This window comes from Cotesia typhae, unplaced genomic scaffold (genome assembly GCF_013202065.1).
Source record: "Cotesia typhae breed Kobodo isofemale line unplaced genomic scaffold, CoteBio_Ctyphae contig_27, whole genome shotgun sequence".
NCBI lineage: Eukaryota > Metazoa > Arthropoda > Insecta > Hymenoptera > Braconidae > Cotesia > Cotesia typhae.
In genome coordinates, this window is record NW_027423733.1 from 744,243 (window position 1) to 762,080 (window position 17,838).

A 17,838-nucleotide genomic window follows, 5' to 3' on the forward strand; every position below is an offset into this window, starting at 1 on the left:
TGGCATAGATTTTGTGAGAAATTGAATGCTTTACAAAAAAGGTCTCTTATGACTTTTTCAAAAACTCAACCGATTAAAAGATATTCATAGTTGAAGTTTGGCTATTTTAAGGAAAATATTCGTTTTTATTATGAATTTTATAAGTCGATGAAAAAAATTATTTCGGATTGCGGAACTCATGATTTTGTAGGAAATTTACTGCTCTACAAAAATGGTCTCTTATGATTTTTTGATTAAGTGAAGCCGTTACGAGATATTCATCGTCAAACATTAACGAATATCAATATTTCCAGTTTTTGATCAATAATTCGATAAATTTTAATTTAAACTATGAGTTTCAGGAAAATTTACATAAATTTGAGTTTCGATCGATAAAGAAATGTTATAAACAATTTTTTTAATATTGTTTTCAGTCTTGAGCTTGTTTGATTGCATTAAAACAAGAAATTAGAGCATTTTTTCGACATATAGCCAATGATTAGTTTAATTTGAAGTGAATGACATATTTCTTTGTCAAATTTAATATGAAAAGTATTGAATCAAGTGAGAAACAACCAGTATTTAACTTTTTTATAGATAAATTTTTTATTGAATTATCAATTGCAATATAATTGTCTATATTTTTAACATAACAGTACGCTATTACTATAAATAATTTCTTTTATTACAATTTGGGAATGTTTTTGATGTTCTTTGACAACTTGCAATAAGTACTGGAATTGTTCTTCATTTTTGTCAAGCATTGATTATATTCACTGACTAATGCAACAGCTCGCTCTGCTGAATCATTGACAACTTTTAGTTGTTGAAAGTATTCTTTATTTTCGAGATAACTCTCATTAGTAGGCCATAATTCAACATCGACATCAAGAAAGTCATACGGTAGATCGAAGATTTTGAAAAGATTTAATGACTTTTTAGACACAAAGTCACTCAGAGTTCTCTGCGCCAATGAATTCAAATCTTTTTAGCAATTACAAATCTTTTAGCTTTAGAATCTGTACCTTCACGAGTATTAACAGCTTCAACAATACTTTTTTTTACTTCTAATGGAACGCCATCGTCAAACAGTGATAAAATGGCAAGTTCATCGCTCAAATACCATAAGTGCGAAATCATTTTTTCACACGTAGCTGAAGAAATCAAAGGATTGATATGTTTGTACTCCAATAAATTTTTCATAAACTGCAAGTCATGATAAGCAGCAGTTGTTGCAGAAGTTGATGAAAACCAAGCTTTTAAATACAATGTGACTATAAAAATACAGAAATGACGAAGACCATGCAATTCTTTCTGAGAGAGTTTGAATTCATCTCTGAATAGATACATTTTCAAACTATAAATGGCCTTAGCCATCCATCTAGCATGATGAACAGCACCAGGACGTTTGAAAGAAATCTTTTCTTGAGGCATTTCTCCAAGGAAAATCAATGATAATTCCAATAATTCTTTATCTAACTTATTATAACATTTCTTTATCGATCGAAACTCAAATTTATGTAAATTTTCCTGAAACTCATAGTTTAAATTAAAATTTATCGAATTATTGATCAAAAACTGGAAATATTGATATTCGTTAATGTTTGACGATGAATATCTCGTAACGGCTTCACTTAATCAAAAAATCATAAGAGACCATTTTTGTAGAGCAGTAAATTTCCTACAAAATCATGAGTTCCGCAATCCGAAATAATTTTTTTCATCGACTTATAAAATTCATAATAAAAACGAATATTTTCCTTAAAATAGCCAAACTTCAACTATGAATATCTTTTAATCGGTTGAGTTTTTGAAAAAGTCATAAGAGACCTTTTTGTAAAGCATTCAATTTCTCACAAAATCTATGCCACGGAATATTTTTCCAAGCAGTTGGAAGCGAGATATAAATTTTTTTATCTGATTATTCGAAAAAAATAGAAACCCGCAAAGCGGAGGACCTTCCCGTTATAATTAAGAGCTTATACTTGGAGAGAATTCTTTTTAGGTGTCTACGAACCTATTTTTCAGAGTATAAAATCAAAAATAAATTATTCGATTTTTTTGACCCACCCTAACTCTCATACACGCATACCCCTACACTCATTTTTACATTGACACAACTAGCGTCCCAGATCTACCAAAATTCCGCTACCCTAGGAGCTCAGACAGCACTCGTGACTGCAGAGGAGAAGGGGAAGAAGGACATTTCTACGTGGCCCAATGACGACACCTTTAAGACTTGTCTGGAATTTTTCAAAAATTTTTCAAAACATAATAATAGAATTGAATTGTTTATGTGTTGGTTTCTTGCAAAAAAAAATTCCTTAAAAGTATAATATCTACTTGATTTAATAAAAAAAATTATTGGCCAACATTTATCAGAATCCCAATTTAGGTTTGACAAAAAATTTAATCCTTATTCTGACACTAAAACCAACAGTTTCGGTGTAATTTATAGAATTCGATCAAATTTTTGAAAAATTGAACTTTGATTTTGAATAACTTTGGAACGCGTGGACAAATCAAAAAATTTTAGTCAACCTTTTTTGTAGAGCGTTTAATTCTTTCTAAAGATAAGAACAGTGATTGATAAGTCAATCAGTCGTTTAAGCGGTACAAAAATCAGAAAAAGCAGAGAAAATTTTTCCCATGTGATTCTTATGGGAATCAAAAAAATTCAATGTGGACAATCTTAATATTAATATTAAGGGCTCATGTTTTAACGGTGATTTTTTCATACCAAAAGAAACTTTGAAGCCTGTTTAGAAAAAAAAAAATTTTTTTTTAGATCACCCTTATATATATACATTAGAGTGTGCCAAAATTCAATTTCCGTGAAAAACCTTTTAAAATTGAAAGTTTAAGTTCCGCTCTTAATAGGATCTTTGTTTGGTCATTTCCGCTGTCGAGATATCTCACGGCCGGAAGTACCCAAACAAAGCTCCTGTAAAAAATGCTATGGAAATCAGATACGAATGTGTCAACCCAAAATATCTCGGGAAATGCCCAAACGCAGCTTCTGTTAAAGCGGAGCTCAAATTTCTAATTTTACAAAGTATTTCCCGAAAATCGAATCTTGCACATCCTAATATATTTACAGACATAGTGACATCCTCGTAGGAATAGTTATAGCAGCTTCATAGAACTTCAAAACGGGAAGATCTGATGAATACTCGATTTTTGAGAACCGGTATGGAACCAATAACTTTTCCATTTTTTTGAATCATTGATTTTCACAGAGGGGAGTTGATATTTTTCCTCTGGCAGAACTTTGTGACATGATAAAAAAAAAATTAGGAAAACGGTTGACCCTAAAGAACATCCTTGCAACTTCCCGCTAACTGTATACCTAAACGTTGAACATTTCACTTATTCATATTTTTGGTTTATTTTAAACTCGAAAAGCTCGAAAGCATCCAAAAGCTATTTTTTCGAGCTCAAACACACACCCACACACACACACAAAGAGCTCAGAAACGTCATATGTGCAATTTCAAGCATAGGTATAGAATTGGCGGGATGTTGCAGGGATGGCCTTCAGGGTTAACGATTTTCTTAATTTTCTTTTGTGGACCTGTGTTATAATTTTCTATCATTATCTTTAACCGATTTATCTAATAGTTATAAATATTCGAATACCAAAGAGAATTTTAATTCAACAAAATAAGCAAGAATTTAAATTCATGATTTTTGAAAAAAGAGCCTTGTTCGCTATTGCTATGAATGGTAATTGAGCTACCGATCAATTTTGCTCTGATAAAAATAAATCTAAAAAAACACGCTTTTATAAATGAACCAAACAAAAAAATAGAAAATAGGTAATAGTTTAAAAAAACCAAAAAACACGCTTTTAAAAAAAACCAAACTTAAAAATAGAAAATGAATTTTAATAAATTTAAATTAAGAATAGTGTCAAAAACTTCAATAAATATGGATTAATAATAGTGTTAGTAAGAAAAAATTGTATTTTATTGTAAAAAAAGCGTGGAGTGCATTATTAGGTAACTGAATAAGTAGTTATGGACATATAATTTTTATAATATATTAAAAAGCATCTCACGTTTTTTTCAAAATAAAGTAAATTTTTTTGTTATTTACACTATTATTAATTTTTATTGATTATAATTTTTTCCACTATTTTTAATTCAAACTTATCTTCCGTTTATTGGGAACGCATGCGCGCAAGCTAAACGAGTAACACTGCAAAAACTTTGGTCTCGTGTTTTTTTGTATTTAAATATTGTACAACCTTAGTAAAATTATATATACGAACACAATTTACAATAAAATAGTGTCAGAAATATGTTCTAAAATAAAACCGGTGCTAAAGGTGTCTTAATAGTGTTTGTCGTCACGTTAACATGTGGAGTTAAACAAGGTTATGTTGATATGTCGTCAAGCCCAGATCCCAGTGATATAACCTCTGCAGCCGACAAAACTCCAAATCAAAAACCTACTACGCAGTCATACCTACCACCCCCAACAGCTCCATAGAAAGCCACCAAGAAAGGCAGGCCATCTTTAGCCGATCTGAGACTGAGAGAACGAACGTTATCAATAGGCGATATTGGTGAGTTATTGACGGGACGTAAAAGAACCAGAGATACTCCAGGTTCCAACCAGGATTTAGACGACGACACCTACCCATAGAAATATTTAAAACGTAGCAGCTCTTCTCCTTCGCTATCTCCGGTCGAGAAAGAAATGTCTAACTAATAACAACACAGAATCACTCGAACAGTTGCCAGTGCCAGAAGCACTAAATTTCGCCAAAATTTTAAGTCAAGATGCATTTAAATGAATGGCGGATCAATTCGTAGCGTTGTTTAAAACCAATCAAGCACAGTTCACGCACGTGAAGGAACTCATTAATAATTCCTCCACCTCAGTGGTCACACAACTCCAAACTCTAGAAGACAAGTTCGTAGGCATCGCAGAGGAAGTACAAGACTTGAAAAAACAACAAACTGAAATCAATCAGCGTCTTCCGGAGATTGAATCTGGTAAGTGCTGCTCCAATCAGAATTTTAATAACGAAAATTTAACGCTTATCGCTTCCAGAATTGAAGAACTTGAAAAAGTCACTGGCCCCAACTCTCTCAACCAAATGAAAGGCGAAATAAAATCTCAACTAGATAAGTTAACGATGATCATTGAAACCCAAGAAAGCATGACCCGCAGACAGAACATCATAATCAACGGCTTCGAGTCCACGAACACACCTGAAGATATAGCCAACTTCTTGGCAAATACTTTTAACATACAGAAAGAAGACTGTAAAAACATAAAATAAATTGGTAAAACAAAAGACCGTTTTGTCGTACATTTTGAAAAGCCGGAGCACAAAGCTTTGATTATGCGTACCAAAAAAGCCAAATTAAGAACGCTAAACATCTTTATTGGCAACGATTCTACACCAATAGAAAGCCAGGAGGCCTTTGAAATAAGGAAGAAATTGAAAGAAGAAAAAGAAAAAGACAACAAATCAAAGATAAGAGCTAACAAAATATTACTAGATGGAAAAAATCTCATATGGGATAGATATAATAAAGGATGGCTCGAAGAATCCAATCATTTCTCGCGAAAACACATAAACAAAAGACAAAATCCAAAAAACCACTAAAGAAAGGGGAGGCGAATACAACAGCCAACGTCTTGAGGTTCTGGAACTGCCACGGAGCTTCAAACTGCGCAAACATAGTTATATCCAATGAAACAATCTACTTAGGAATATCCGAAACATGGCTAATAACACCTCCATCTTAACCTTGTGCTTGTCTTAGAAGAACCTCCCAAGACAAACTCATATCAACACGTGGATTAACCTGGTTAAACTTCATATCCAGCAACGGCCTCTTCCTCCTCAACGGCAGAACACAGGGGGATGCTGAGGGCAAAATTACATACTACGGCTTGAGTGGAACTAGTGTAATTGATCTTATGTAGACAAATCATGATGGAGCGAAATAAATCAGCTCCCTCCAAGTTGGAGATGATTCATATGAGTCTGATCACTTTCCTATCAATATTAAGCTCCGACCTGACATCAGACAGACAAAAATACCACCTTAACAGCACAACACATCGCAGTTGAAACTTTTATGGAATGACAGTCTCGCTTATCAATTCACAGACTTTCTTTACCACTCTAAAAGTCTAATATTGGCTAACGATAACACGGATGTCGACTTTACGGCCCAAAATCTTCAGGAAGCAATCTATGAAGCTACCAACAACTCAGGGTTAATGAAATATAGGAGAAAAAATAATAACAAAGTACCCAGGAAACCCTGAGAGGATACAAATCTACTTGCAATAAAAGCTAGCATAGTCAGACATTAAAAGTACTGCAGAAAAACGGGCTTCACTCTAGTAAACCTAGAAATACTCCGAAGTTTAGAAAAACCACTTAAGAAAACTAGAAAACAGAATACTGAAAGGTACTAACAAAACATTCAATCCTCGACATCTGTTACGTCCAAAGTGACATGAACACAATAAATTAACTGTTAGGTTCCGATTTTTAGAACTAGCTACTTAAAGCCTTCGTTCAGAGAGACAGGAACCGCGCCTAATAGGTATTTCAACGGGTAAGTGGGATGAAGTGATTTTAAATGAGTAGTTAAGACTTGTTTAATATTATTTAATATTGGGAAATTCACCGTTCATTATTGTCATTCAGATCAACCACGTACATTAATTTACAAGAAAAAAAAAGAAGGAAAATAAGTAAATAACAATAATAATGTATACCTGGATTTTAAAGATAGAAAAGCGTGCTGTAGTGATGATTAACCACTGGCTCGTGCTGGTTTGGTGCAGGTAGAAAGGATGGTGCAGATGTAAATAATTGTTAATTCTACGATTCGTTGGTTAATTGTTTTTGTTCAAATTTTACGTTTAATTATTATTATAAGGAAATAATTTTTAATTGGCTGGAGAGACCACGATTTTAAATTTTATGTTCGGTTAAATACCAATAAGAAAATAACTAAAATGCAGCGAGAATGTACTGTAAGCACTGGAACTGTCACTTGTCGAAAGGTAAAGGTCTTGGGTACAAAAAGTACTAATGAGTTAGCTGGGAGTGTCGCAGTGTTTTAAATAAACGGACTAATTTCCCCTCTTCCAGATTTTTCTACTCAAATAGTTTGGTATTAGACTACTTGATTTTCCCGGAATATAAAAATAAGTAATGATAAAGGTAACGTGTTAGAAAAAGAGAGCAGGATGTGTAAGCACACGTAAAGCGTATACCACGGAGGAAGGAGTTGCTTAGGCTGTAGCTTAGATGTGACGAAATTCGAGAACAAAGAACGTTGAAATACTTTTTATTCCTGAATTATTTTAAATTGAATTACTTATAATTTTAATTTTTTTTGTAATTATTATCACGCTCGTTTGTGAAATTTTAAATATATATATTTTTGTAATGTTACAAGAAAATGATGAGTTATTTCAACTGACGTAATTTACTTTTTTTTCTCTTGAAACTACGTTCACTAGATTCTCTTTTACCTGAGAAATTTATTACCACGATAATTTACGATGACCTGTCTTTCTGTACGCATTGACAATCTTTATTGAGATTCAAGATTTTTACACTGTTTTTGAAATGTATGTTCGGTGGAATTTATTTGAAAAATTAGGCGTGGTCGTGAATAGCCTGGTTCCAAAAATTTTACTTCGTACAAGATTTATTTAATTATTATTATTTAATTTTTTCTTTTACTAAAATAAATGTCATAAAAATGATATTAATAAAGAAATAGATCGAATTACAGCACTTTTCGCCGAATTAAATGATGGTTCACGATGCGTTCGTAAATATTTCTAAAAAATGGATTTGAGTTTTTATTAATTGTAATTTTTTTATAATTTTAGAATTAATTTATTTCAATCGCGAGATCATTGTTATTTACTTGGGCGTTCTATTAAGTTGATATTTATTTAAACCGGCGGAGCTAAATTTATAGTTGTTCAGAATTATTTATTTTATTTGAATGGTCGTATTTAGTTGTTATTCTCGCAATTTCTTCTACCCGAGAGAGGTATTACCGAAGGTAATTTATGAGAAAAAAATATAATTTAACAATTCGTACTACCGTGATTCGTAAATAATAATAATGATAACTAAATCTTACTCCCGAAGTTTTCGTTTAATTACGTGATACTCGCGAATTAAATAAAACTATTCTGGTTAATTTAATCGTAAAATGAACATGACACGTCCGTACTGAAAGCTAAGATGTGAGAAAGAACCCGCTTGACTGACACAATGCGTCCGCGAGTGGAGATGATGTTATACTCTCTGTGGTCACCGAAAAAGTCGCGCCTTTTATACTGTGAAAATCCTTTGTCCCGAGTAACTAGGGCACACGCATATGCTCTTTTCTTGGAAAAAAGAGTGTTATCTGGGGGGTCGTAAGCACAGCGCGTGAGGAACTAGAATAGCTAATGAGGGGAATCTTCAAGTTGGAATGCAAGCCTGTACCCCTCCTTTTACAAAAGAAGTATCGTGGCAGGGATTACATACTTCGCTTGTTTTACTGGAGTGGTGACGGATGAAATTATGTGAGAGTAACAAGGAGCATCTCACAAGAAGTCGCGGGACCTTCATTGCGTTGCCCGGTGGCGGCTGATGAAATCATGAGCGGACAGTAGGAGCACATAGTGTAGGAGATTAAGCGACCTGTTTGCGCAACCAAAATGGCGCTGAGGGGAACTGCGTGTGGGTAGGGGTATAAGCGTGCACGGACATCGCGGGTTTACTAAAATCGTTGAAGGTCGCTAAAGATGAGTAGATTGTTTCACAGTTTTAACTCATGAAATAAAATAAAATTTACAGGGAATTTAATTACTTCCCGGGTTATAAAAATAACACTTATTTCAGGGAGATTTAAAATATCAATTAAATAGATATTTTATTGAGGGATTATATTTTTTTTGAAATTAGAACTCTTAACATGCGTCTCAATAATTTTATGATTCTGACGTTAACGGTATGTCAGAAATTTTTTTTTTAGAAGGTTGGTGCAGTTTTCCGTCTTTTTTAAATAATTCACGATGTCATTACATCCATTTTATTTGTCAGTTGAATCTGGAATAATTCGATATTCCGAGATATTCTAAAATTGTTAATTTATAACGTATCGAGAGTTCTTTAAAAGGGAAATCTGAGAAAATACATTCGAGATTAATAGACCAAAAATTAACCTGTTACGAGGGGATTAGTTGTATCGTACGAGCCTTTTTTGTTTTAAGTTATGGTCGCAAGTGTAGTAGTAAAACGGCAGGGAGTTCATGCGGGTACGCATGTTCTATGCATAAGCCTATAGTTAGATTATTCTTGTAGTGTTCGTCTGTCTCACTCTCGCTTGTTAGAAATAAGTTAGCTTGACCTCATTTTTCTAACGCTGCCAAGATAAGAGGAATAAAGTAGACAATTGACTGTCGGCTTACTATAGTTTTTCGAAATACTATTCATCGTAATTTCATTTACCTTTTGGCAATTTTCTTGTGTAAATTAAGTTAATATTAATTAATATCAGAGGGTAGTTACGCTGGCCGTAACACATCCCTACTTAGACCAGGAATTTTCCTACTCGGAAATCAAGAGAGCAATCCAAAGATGCAAGAAGAACAAGGCTCCTGGGCCTGATGCAATCCTGAATGAGCATCTCCAACACCTCCTCCCGCCGTGGATAAAATACATCACGACTCTGATGAACATAATCTGGTCCTCACATAGGATACCTACAAGCTGGCCCTCGGCGCTGGTAACAGTCATCCACAAGAAAGGAGCCAGAGATGATCCTTCCAACTATAGAGGAATTGCCTTGATCAACAATATACTCAAGATCCTTACCAACCTGATTCAAAGAAGGCTCTACAGCTGGGCGGAAGACATTAAACTGATTTCTGATGAACAAGCTGGATTTAGAAGAAGCCGTAGCTGCCTGGAGAACTCCTTCACCATCTTTACTGCCTTACAATCGAAAATAAGACTCGAAGGAAGTGTATACTACTGTATACTCGAAGACTTCAGCAGAGCATTCGACTCGGTACCTCACCACCTCTTATGGGCAAAACTGTTCAAATTAGGAATCAGCGGAAAAATCATCAGAACTGTTCAGGCCATTTATGAAAAAGCTAACATCCAGCTCAAGATAAACGGAGAGATAAACTTCAAACCCTTTTGAGGTCACCGAAGGAGTGCTCCAGGGCGATAAGCTCAGCCCGACACTATTCATCTTGTATATAGCAGATCTGATCGACTTCCTAGACTCCAAAAGTATCCAAGGCATTAATATTGGGCTAAATTGCTTACGGATGCTTCTCTTCGAAGATGACGCGGTGTTCTTTGCAGGCTCTATTCAAGAAGTCAAAAAAACTCTCCACTGCCTAGAAAAATACTTTAAGGCGAATAAACTCAAAGTACACACTGGAAAAACAAAAATCCTAGTTTGCCGTTCGTCAGGAAGAATTAGGAAAAAAGAAAAAGATACGTTCCAATTCAAGGATCAACCTATACAATCAGTTTCACAATATAACTACCTGGGAACTATCATAGACAGTGCAGTGAGGGGAAAATTTGCTGCAAATGAGGCAGCCAACAAAGCCAAAGTTGCGACAGGCACCGCACTCTCCATTCTTGCAAAAGCAAAAGCTGATTTCTGGCAAGCAAGAGTAAAGATCTTCAACAGTCTGGTGGCTCCAACTATGCTCTACTGGGCCGAAATCTGGGGACTTGACTACTTGGATTTTATAGACAACACACAAACGGATTATTATAAGAAAATCCTTCAACTACCGCGCAATACTCCTGGATACATGGTTCGCTTGGAGACTGGAATCACACACCTTTCAATAGCAACGCTGAAGCAAACATGGAGATGGGTAGTAAAAATACTCAAGATGAAAGATCATCGCTGGCCGAAAAGATGTCTTCTCAACCTGTGCAACCTACTACAAAATCCTGAATGCCAGAAAAGATTCAACTGGGCCGCAAGATTTGATCTTCTGCTCCAGGAACTGGGCTTTCAGGGAATGTTTACCAACTCAATCCCAGTATACTGGGAAAAAAACCAGGACAAATTCCTAAATGCTGCCTTGGAGAGAGCCAGACGCATGGATTACGAATGCTACCTACGTTCGTCCTCCCTTCAAATGCAACTGGTCTGGAGAAAAGAGGCTGTTACACCTAGAGTTCTGAAGATGAGATGGCCAATTCACCTCACACGTATGCTGTCACAACTAAGACTTGCTAATACACACAGCTGCCGGATATTTTGCTTCGACCAATATCTTCAACTCATCCCCAAAGCGCTGTGTAGAACTTGCGGAACAGAACTAGAGACAGTGGACCACATACTATCAAGGTGCAAAACTCTAGAAGATCTCAGACAACGTTTCCTCAGCAGATTTACAAAATTCTTCCCCCCAAACCTACTATCATTCTACATACTAGAGAGCCATCACATAGTAGACGTAGAAAACATTGCCAGATTCCTGGCTGCATCTATTCATCGTCGTTTCTGCCAAATTGTCTAAACCAGAGATCATCTACCTTTTCGTTGGTCTTCTACAAAGATACTCCTCTATGTTTCTTTATAGATATATTATCCTTATTTATTTAAATACTAATACACATATTTCTGCAAATATTCAATGTTTTATCTTAATGTCTAATTCTTAGAGTAAAATTTTTTAATACCCTCAAGACTATTATTATTATTATTATTGTTCATGCGTTTCCAATGTTGTATATGAAATAATGTAATATCTTTAAACAATAAATAAATAAATTAAAAAAAAAATCTTCCGTTTGTTAGTTTCGTTTTCTATGAAAGCGTGTCTTTTAATTTTTTAAACTATTATTTATTATCTATTCAACTTTTAGTGAAAATTCATTAGAGTAATTTCATAGAAAATTTTGAAGAATTTCGTAGAAAATTTCTACAACAATGTGAAGATAGAATATGAAAAAATTTTTTGTACATTTTTGAAACTTAAATGAAAAATTTTTATCATTGATACATTAATAACTTCTTTAGTAAATACGTCAACTTTGTGTTTTTTTTTCTTTTTCAGAATGCGAATATAATGGCGACTACACTATCGAAAAGCCTTCCACTATTTATGACAGCATTAAGTCAAGAAGACAATCAGGCATAGAAAAATACATCTATTTTCTCATTGTTTCCACAAATGATGATCATAAATTCTTGAAAAATGTACGCTGCGGCAGGAGGCACTAGCATTGCCAATCGAAGAAAACAGAAGCAAATCAGCAAACAACGACCTTCGCAGATTTTGAACGACCTAAAAACTTTGCGTGGTAGATATATTGCCGAGTCAGGATTGAGTATCCCAAAAAATGCAAGAAGTCACACGCTTGCACAGCAGAATTTAGTCGTATCTCAACAATCTTACCATTCTGCACCATCATCCACATTTTACAATTCTTCCCAGGTTAATCATCGAAATCATACTCATAATCTCCATTATTTTAAACGCCGTAGACTGATTGTTGAAAAAGTGAAGCTACATCGTCATTTGGCACCTCCGCTTTCGCCAATTCAATTTTTCATCTCACCACCACCACTCTCATTGGAGTCAACAACCTCCACCATGCATCCATTAAAATTCAACAATTTTCCATTTCCGCCGCCATCATTTTTTGATTTAAGAATATCGTCTTCCACTTCTGAAATACAGGTGGGTTTTACATACAAATTCATAAGAAAATTTTCATTTATGACCAGATAAGGTTTATTATCTGTAACTATTGAAGAAATTAGTTGTATGCATAACAAATCCATTTTTTATGTCAAATTATACTAAACATTCTTATTGAAGTTTAATCTTTGAATAAATAATATTCAAATTTACCATCAAGAAAAAAAAAGGTTCAAGATGATGATGTGACTTCTAATGTATTTATTTACTAAATAATTGTAAAAATGATTGCCACAATTAGAAATCGATAAATTTCTGGATTCCCAGACTACTTAACCGTGACATGTCACCCGCAAAAATTTTTCCCACCAAGACTTCAATCACAACAAATATATTTACGGTGATATGTGAAGTCTTATCCCAAATGCACGAAAGGACTCATTAATATGATTGTTTAGCTTACAAGTTCTTTCGTGCAAAATATCTCTTAATTAGTCAGCGAAAGGAGTAGTCAGCGAAGCGAATTTCTAATAGATGGTCCTTACTCTAATCAAGTCATCCTCCAAGCATGCGGCTTCTATGTCACATTCGTCATTTGTATGCAAATAATTCAATACATATTTTCTAAATACTAATTACAATAAAATAATCTCTTAATAGTGATAATCTTTTAGTATTACTGATGTGAATGCAAGTCAAAAGTAATAAACTAAGAAAACTTTCGAAATTTCTATACTACTAAATATTCATTAATTAATTAATCACTATTTCTCAAGCTAAATACACGACTTTTAAGATACGATTCTACTTTGGGCGCCGAAAAAAAATACTTTTAGGAATATTTAAAAAGCCTATAAATCATGTAATTGATGACATATTTGTTAGACTTAATGAATACATTTTTGAAACACATTTAAAAAAATGTAGTTATACATTCTATAGTATATGCACATCCCTGTTTGAAAAAGAGATTTGAAAATGATTAATAAACCACTTATTCTCATTCCTGTTTAATACTCTTAAATACTCTCAATTCTCCGAAGAATTAAGGTCGAACTTAAAATGAATTTTTTTTTTATTTTCCTTCCTCTGATTCAGAAAGATGATTTGAAATGATTACCTCCATGTTAATTGTATATCTAGATAGTATTCACATCCGATGGTTTTAAATCATTTCAAATTATATTTCTTAATCAGGGTCATCCAACGAAACAATTATTATCATTTTAGAATTAAAAAGGGAAAATAAGGATCCTATATTTCTAATTCTAACTTATTCTTTCTTATTCTAAAAAAATGTAGCGATTTCGGTTCTTGCAAAGAATTCGAAAGAATAAAAAAGAATTATAAAAGTGTAATACTAATTAATTCTTTTTAATTCTTAGACAATATATTAATTTCATTGCCGAGGAAAATTGGGAAGAATAAAAAGAATTCAAAAAAGTTTAATGCTAACTTATTCTTTTTAATTCTTAAAAAAAAATTTAATTTCGTTCCTGAGGAGAATTCAAAAGAATGAAGAATTCAAAAAAGTTTAATAATAAATCATCATTTTTAATTTTTAAATAATGTTGAGATTTTGTTTTCGCGGACAATTTGAAAAAATACAAAAGAATTCAAAAGAGTTTAACTCTAACTCATTCATTTTTATTCATAAGCAATATTTTAATTTCGTTTCTGGGGGAAATTCGAAAGGGTGGAGAAGAATTAAAAAAAATAAATAAGAATTGAAGTAAGTTTAATACTAACTTATTCTTTTCAATTCTTAAACCATATGATAATTTTGTTCTCTTAAAGAATTCAGAAAAAAGAAGGAGAATTGATAAAGTTATATACTAATTAATTTTTTTTAATTAGTAAATAATATATAGATTTCCCCTGGTTAAAGAAGATAGTTAAAAAGGATTTAAAAAGCACACATATTAAATACTATGTGATACCCTCAAATATCCTCAATTCTCTGGAAAATTCAGATTGAACAATCAATTCTTTATGATTCTTTCTTATCCGGCAAAAAAATTATCATCATGACAGGATTAAAAAAACAACTATTCGACAGTCGAAATGGAAGTAGATTTTTCAAAAAAAAATTAAAAAAACGGTAGACCCTGAAGGCTATTCGTGCAACTCCCGCTAATTTTATATCAAGTGCTTGAAACTGCACTAATGATGTTTTTGAGCTCTCCGAGCTCAAAAAGACAATTTATGTATTATTTAAAGCTCCCTAAGCTTAGAGGGACAACTTTTCTATGCTTTCGAGCTCTTCAAGCTCAAAAGTCTGATGAAACTTTGATAAAACACAATTTTTCAAATTTTCAAACTGCAGTAACTTTTGAATAAATGAATTGATTTTTACGCGGTTGGCAGCATTCGGCGCTATTTTTTAAGCTCCATAAACAATCTGTAAGTTTAGTTTCATCAAACAAAGAATTTTGGAGTAATTCTGGAAAAACACTTTTTTCGGTTTTCTTTCGTCAACGATAACTCACGAATGAATAAACTAATTTTGATCGGACCGACGGCGATCGACGTGATATTTTATGTTAAGAGTTGATTAGTTTTTTGAATCGATCGGTCGAGCTGTTTGAAAGTTATTCCGAAAAAATGTCTGAGTGATCTTGAAAAAATCCTTGTGTCCAAATATTTCGTCAAAGACATCTCTCGAACCAATCGACTGATTTTTACATTATTGGCAGCGATCGACGCAGTTGTTTAAGCTCTAAAAATTATTTTGTTTCACAAAAAACGATCCGAAAAGAAATATCGAAGTTATGTGAAAAAAACACTTTTTTCGTTTTTTTTTCGTTCACGATATCTTTTGAACGAATAAACCGATTTTGACCGGATTGGCGGCAATCGACGTGGTTTTTTAAAGTTGAGAGTTGATTAGTTTTTGGGATCGATCGGTTAATCCGTTTAAAAGTTATTCCAAGAAAACCACTTATGAAAAAAATGTTTATTCTTTTTTTTTTTTAAGATTTCTCTAAATTTCTCAAAATATATCGGTCCGAATCGGTTCTAATTTTTAGGAAATCTAAGTTTAGTAAAGCTCTTTCGAATAGCATCAACCGCGATGAAATCAGTTCAACCGTTCAAAAGTTATAAAAGGGTTACACACACACACACACACACACACACAAGGATGTGCCAAAATGTAACTTCCTTGATGGACCTTATAAAATTGGAATTTTCAGTTCCGCTTTTGAAATCAGCTGTGTTTAGGCCTTTCCTAAGATATTTTGGGGTAAGACGATAAATTTGATTTTCATAGAATTTTTTAACTGGAGCTTAGTTAGGACACTTCCGCCGAAAATTCAAATTTTCGCCGAAAGTGCCCAATTAAACCTCCTTCTAAAAAATTCTATGAAAATAAAATCTATCGTCTTACCCCAAAATATCTTAGGAAAGGTCAAAACACAGCTGATTTCAAAAGCGGAACTGAAAATTCCAATTTTAAAAGGTCCATCAAGGAAGTTACATTTTGGCACACCCTAATACATACATACATACTGAGACAGTGCAAATTGTCCTTTTCTGCTCAGCCTTCAACTGACTGTCTGAAAACCCTCGTTGTGTTCATTTTCTTAACTTTTGGCGGTAGAGTCTTGAAAAAGAGTGGGGATAAACGGCCCACGCGACAACACCGAAAATATTGGTCAGACTTCGATCCAACCCCAAACTAGCAATCACGTTAAATTTCTAACTCTCTATACTACTATTTATTAATTTATAATTAAGCAAATTATTACGTTTTATATATTCTAAAAGTTCCTTACTGTTTAATTTAAGTTCTACTAGTATAATTAATACTTCAAGCATTTATTGCATTCGAGAAATGTTAAGTAAATCATTAGTATATGGAATAAAATAGTTATTTTGTTATAAATCGTATACCATCATTGCTATGAATTTACCTATCTACTAAGATTATTTCACTTACACATTCTTTGAAGGACGAATACTATTAAGGGATAAACTGATACCTCACGGGCTGCTGTATTAATCAGGATCTTGTAAAACTATCATTTCCATATATTGTAAGTAATCAGAGAATATTTACTGGCACACGTGAGACTTCCTATCAAACTACATATTCTTTCTACAACGCTCTATTCATTCTAAATATCTAAAACTAAATACGTCATCCGTAAGGAAGCGGATTTCCGAGAGCTGGTGGTCCTAATAAATAAATTTAGAGAATCAATTGACTAAATTCTTATCCGCAAGGTTTTGGAGAATTGATAAATGAATTTTTTATATAGAGAAAAATTCTTTCATCTCAATACATACATACATACATACATACATGCATACAGACAGCATCGCGGGAGTAGTCAGGGAAGCTCCCCTTCCATATATATATATATATATATATATATATATATATATATGGGGTATTTCATGCCAAATCGACCACGTTCAGCTCGACCCCTTTAGATTTAGCTGAAACTTTATTATTCTTTTCTACCCTTTGAAAAACATTTTTGAGAATTTTTTCAAAAAAATGGCTTTTTTATTTTCAAATACCCATAACTTCTTTAGAAATTGACTTTTGGGGACCTTTTTTTTTTTTTATTTTGGGTTTTGAATGAATTTTTCGGAAAAATATACGAAAAAAATTTAACATAATCAATTATATAAAATAATCGGTTTTTTTGAGTAAAATCGTCATTTTTTCGACGTTCGCCATTTTATTTTTTTTTTCTCAAAAAAACTTCAATTAATTTAACAACTATCTCCGCTAATTCCAGAGTGGGCCGATTATTTTTAATATTTTTTTTATTTATTTAAAAAAAAATTGTCAAATTTTCAAAAATGAAAAAAAATTTTTTTTCCGTAAATTTTATTTCTATCATAAAATAAATATGATTTAATGATTTTATGATATAATTCTCAATTTATAGATTTAATTTACGAATATAATGACTAAGTTTAATGATTAATACAGTTAATATCTGTTAAGAAGTCAAGATTTACCCAAGTCCGATTAAGCTTATTATTATTATATATCTAATAGATATATAATTAATAATAATAATAATAACCTTTACAAGCATAAAAATGTGAGTGTATTCCATACATGCTTGTAAATTAAATATATATATAATAATAATAATAATAATAATAATAATAATAATAATAATAATAATAATAATATGGTTATTATATGTTAATAAT

At 32.7% G+C, this 17,838-nt stretch overlaps 1 protein-coding gene across 3 annotated transcripts in view; it reads left to right on the forward strand.

Moving 5' to 3' along the window:
- Nucleotides 1-17,838, forward strand: part of LOC141525843 (uncharacterized) — a 293,402-nt gene that overhangs the window by 35,064 nt on the left and 240,500 nt on the right. For all 3 annotated transcript variants that reach the window (XM_074240509.1, XM_074240511.1, XM_074240510.1), the window contains exon 2: nucleotides 12,073-12,699. In XM_074240509.1, the coding sequence (XP_074096610.1) occupies nucleotides 12,214-12,699 (486 nt within the window). In that variant the 5' untranslated portion in view covers nucleotides 12,073-12,213. The remainder of the gene's footprint in view (nucleotides 1-12,072; nucleotides 12,700-17,838) is intronic.